This window comes from Miniopterus schreibersii (genome assembly GCF_964146895.1).
Source record: "Miniopterus schreibersii genome assembly, chromosome: 5".
NCBI lineage: Eukaryota > Metazoa > Chordata > Mammalia > Chiroptera > Miniopteridae > Miniopterus > Miniopterus schreibersii.
The window spans coordinates 477,249-480,960 of NC_138106.1; the positions used below are offsets into that span (position 1 = coordinate 477,249).

Sequence of the window (3,712 nt, forward strand, 5' to 3'; positions counted from 1 at the left end):
CCCCACGTCGTCAGGAAGGGTGGGGGACGGTCACGGTGGCAGGCGAGTGACAGTGACGGCCAGAATCAGGAAGCCGGTGGAGGCCGCCTGCCCCGCGGGGTCTCCCCAGAGCGTCCATCACCGTCGGTCTCAGAGACAACGACGCTCCCTGCGGCCCAGCCTCCAGCACCGAGGGCGCTAACCCAGCCGGCCGGGGACAGCGGTAGTTAGTGAGTCCGGGAGCTGTTTTGGAGGTTAATGTAACGAGATTAACAGGACACAGTAAGTCAGCAGAGTATCATTGAGGCTGCTGCTCGGCAGGCTCCGCTCCTCTGGACCGCGTCCAGCAGCCGCAGGTGCAGGCGGGGCCCGTGGGTGCCTCAGGAGCCGCTGAGAGGCCGGCAGCCGCTGCGTAAGTACCTCAGGGGCGGGAAGGCGCCGGGCTGGCAGCTCCCAGACTGGACGTTTCTAGAAAAGCAGCCCAGTGGCCGGCAGCTCATGGGCCTGTACCTTGGGTATTGGCGATTTCTCACTAAGTAGTTTTGGGATTGGCAGCTGTTGGCCACATACCAGGATGGGGAGAGGCCACCGGGCGTGAAGCCGAGGCCTTGGTAGCTTCTGTACCCCAGACTCCCCAGCCTGCCGTGGGGTGGGGCTCGGACACTCTTGGGTAAGCAGCGAAGCCGCCCGAGGCACTGGGGGCCGTGGCTCAGGCTCGGGCAGGCTGCGGAGGCACGTGGGCCAGGGGTGTGGAAGTGGGACACGTGCCCCTTGCTCCGAGCACGTGGCTTGCACCTGGGGCTGGGTCCCGTGCATGGCCTGCGGCTGGGGCTGGGTCCCACGCCGACAGTCTCCCGTGCTGTCCCGGCTGCCGGGCAGGGGCAGGGCACGCAGCAGGTCCGCGGGTCCCCGCTCGTGGTCCTGGTCTCGGGCCGGCAGATCCGCATGTGTCCGTAGCTTTCCCGGTGGTCACCCAGGAGCCAGAGATTTCCCTGGTAGCTGCTGGGTAAGCAGAGCCCAAAGGCAGGGCTCCCGTCACCCGAGCAGAAGGCCAGCGAAGGATCCACCGGGACATAGCAGTGAGCTCTGCAGGGTGGGCCTGTGGAGCCCCCAGGGGAGCCCAGGAGACACAGGGAGCCCGAGTGCATGCCCAGCTCAGCTCCGGCCGGCAGGGGTGGCCAGGGCGGCCTGGGGACTCCTTATATCTCCCGTGGCGTCGGTCATCTCCTCTCCAGACTCTTCCTTCTCCGGGGCAAGCTCCCAGCAACGTCTCATTAGTGCTGTTTAGCAGCAGCTGCCGATGTCTCCCCACTTGTGTAAACATAAGTTTATTTTGATAGTTCAAAGTGTTAATAATCGCCACTTGGCCCCAACCATCCCTCACCCCCCCGTGGCTCCGGTGGCAGCGATTTTAATGTTAATAGGGAACTGCCACCTTTCAGCCAGAGGTTAACGCGAGGGGCTGGGTGTGGCTCCTGCACCCAGGTTATTGAAAGGTTAACAAGCCCTTGCATGAAACCGGAACCTGTACTTCTCGGCTCTTTTGACGACCGCGACAGACCTGGGGACTCATCCTGTGCTCTGAACTAGGCCAGATGCCTCGGCCGTGTCAGCATCGTGCCTCAGGAGAGAGGGTGAGACGCTCAGCCATTAAGGGAAAGAAGGGTTTCCCCCAAATACGAGTTACCCTCGTCCCTGAGCCCGGCCGTGTGCTGGGGACACGTCTCGTCTGACGTGTGTGGGGAATTCCTCCTGTAAGACCCACAGCGATCCCAGCGAGACTCGGGGACCGACCCAGGGCCACAGATGACCTTGTCCTCGTGGGTCAGCGGTGCTAAGTGACCGAGATTTCTAAGAGGCCCCTTTCTGAGAGGTTCTGCAATATAGAATATCAGAAAAGGCCAGTTTCTCAAACTGTCCCTTCCTAATCGACTAAGATTACACGTGATAAACCCCATAGTCTCAGCTGTAAAGTCAAAACACCCAAATGCTGTCAGGTGTATAACATTTTTCTATATTTCTCCCCAAATAAGGTTTACTATTCTTGCCTTTTTTTTTTTTTTTTTTTGGCCTGTGGACTTTATTTCATCCCTGTGTTGAAGAATTAGCTGGTTTTGGTCTAGACCCACAAAAGGGAGTGACTGTAGCTGAAATCTTATTTGACGAGCCCGTACAGCTTTTAGGCACGGCACATATTAAACAACACTCGTTACTCCTTACGGTGAAGGCTGAAGGAGAACTTGTAAGATTTTAATTTAAACTAAGGAACTGATTTTTGTTCCTGAAAATAGAGACCGTAATTCATGCCCCGGATGGGAAGCAGCCGTGCGTCCACTAACAGCAGTGAGGGTGGACGGAAGGACAGGATACGCGGGGCCGCGTGTGAAAGACGCTGTCCCCGGGCAAGACAATTAGGTTTTCCTCCCTGTTCTCTGCTTCTCAGCTGAATGTTTTAAACTCACACCTATTTCAACCTACAGATGTTCCCCAACGTTTCTTTGTCACCCGGGTTCTCTCTGTGCTTCTCGCAGTGTTTATTCCGCAGGTGACGCATGTCCTGTAAGCCCCCGTCCGGTGAAGCGTCTCCCGGTGGATGGTCGGGCCCCGGGAGCATGTTCTCATCACGATGTTGGCCACGGAGTATCCTGGGGTTTTGTGCAGAAACGTTCAGCCCCGAGGCAGGAAAGACAGAAGGCGGGACGCGTGAGGCCGCCGAAGGCCCCTGTTCCCCGTCACCGGATCTCCGTGACGTGCCGGAGTCCGAGGCCGGTGGACTTTATTTCTGCGTCTCTATCGTATGTACCGTGGTTGCCTCCAGTCTGGTTCTCGGCTTCCTTTTAGCAGATTTGAGGGAAAAAGAGCCTAATTAATAAGCCCGTGAACTGTGAGCCCTCACTCCTCTCCTAACTTAGCATTAAATCGCAGTGTTTAAAATTAACACCGTTCACAGCAGGGCAAGCCCAACAAAATAAGAAACGTGGAACATCACAGGGTGTAGCCGGGGTCCCCAGCGCGAGACTGGGTAACATACTTCAGTTTATTTCAAACACTGAGGTTTGCAAGGGAGAGTTAGCTCGACTCCCTCACTTGCTGTTTTTTAAAAATTTGTTGAATTTCCTGGGGTGACACTGGTTCATAAAATCGTACGGGTTTCAAGCGTTCGATGCCGTGGCAGCGTCCGTATGTCCCCGTGTGTTCACCACCCAAGTTGTTCTTCCAGCACCATATGCCTGACCCCTTTGCCCTAACGACCCCCCCCCCACCAGCACCCTGTTGTCGTCCGTGAGCTGTTTGCTCGCCTGTCGCTTTCAGTGATTCCCCACGGACCGCGAACCGCCCGGCTGGGGGCTGGAAGGTCACGTGCGAGAGAATGAAACCAGGTTGCTCTTTGCCACCGTGCTCAAAAATTAGCTGAAAATGGACACCCCCATAACCTAGCACGCTGGACGCCCCGATAACCTAACTCACTGGAGTCCCCGATAACCTAACTCACTGGACACCCTGATAACCTAGCACGCTGGACACCCCAATAATCTAACATGTTGGACACCCCAATAACCTAACTCACTGGAATCCCCAATAACCTAGCACGCTGGACACCCCAATAACCTAGCACGTTGGACACCCCAATAACCTAGCATGCTGGACACCCCAATAACTCACTGGACACCCTGATAACCTAACTCACTGGAGTCTCCAATAACCTAACATGCTGGACACCCCAATAATCTAA

General features: G+C 56.4%; 1 protein-coding gene across 1 annotated transcript; it reads right to left on the minus strand.

Annotated features, from left to right (window-relative positions):
• Positions 1-359: 359 nt before the first annotated feature.
• Positions 360-1,127, minus strand: KRTAP24-1 (keratin associated protein 24-1; the record flags this gene model as incomplete). Its single annotated transcript, XM_081138814.1, has 1 exon — positions 360-1,127. The coding sequence occupies one exon, from the start codon at positions 1,125-1,127 to the stop codon at positions 360-362; it is 768 nt and encodes a 255-aa protein (XP_080994940.1).
• Between the last annotated feature and the right edge of the window lie 2,585 nt (positions 1,128-3,712).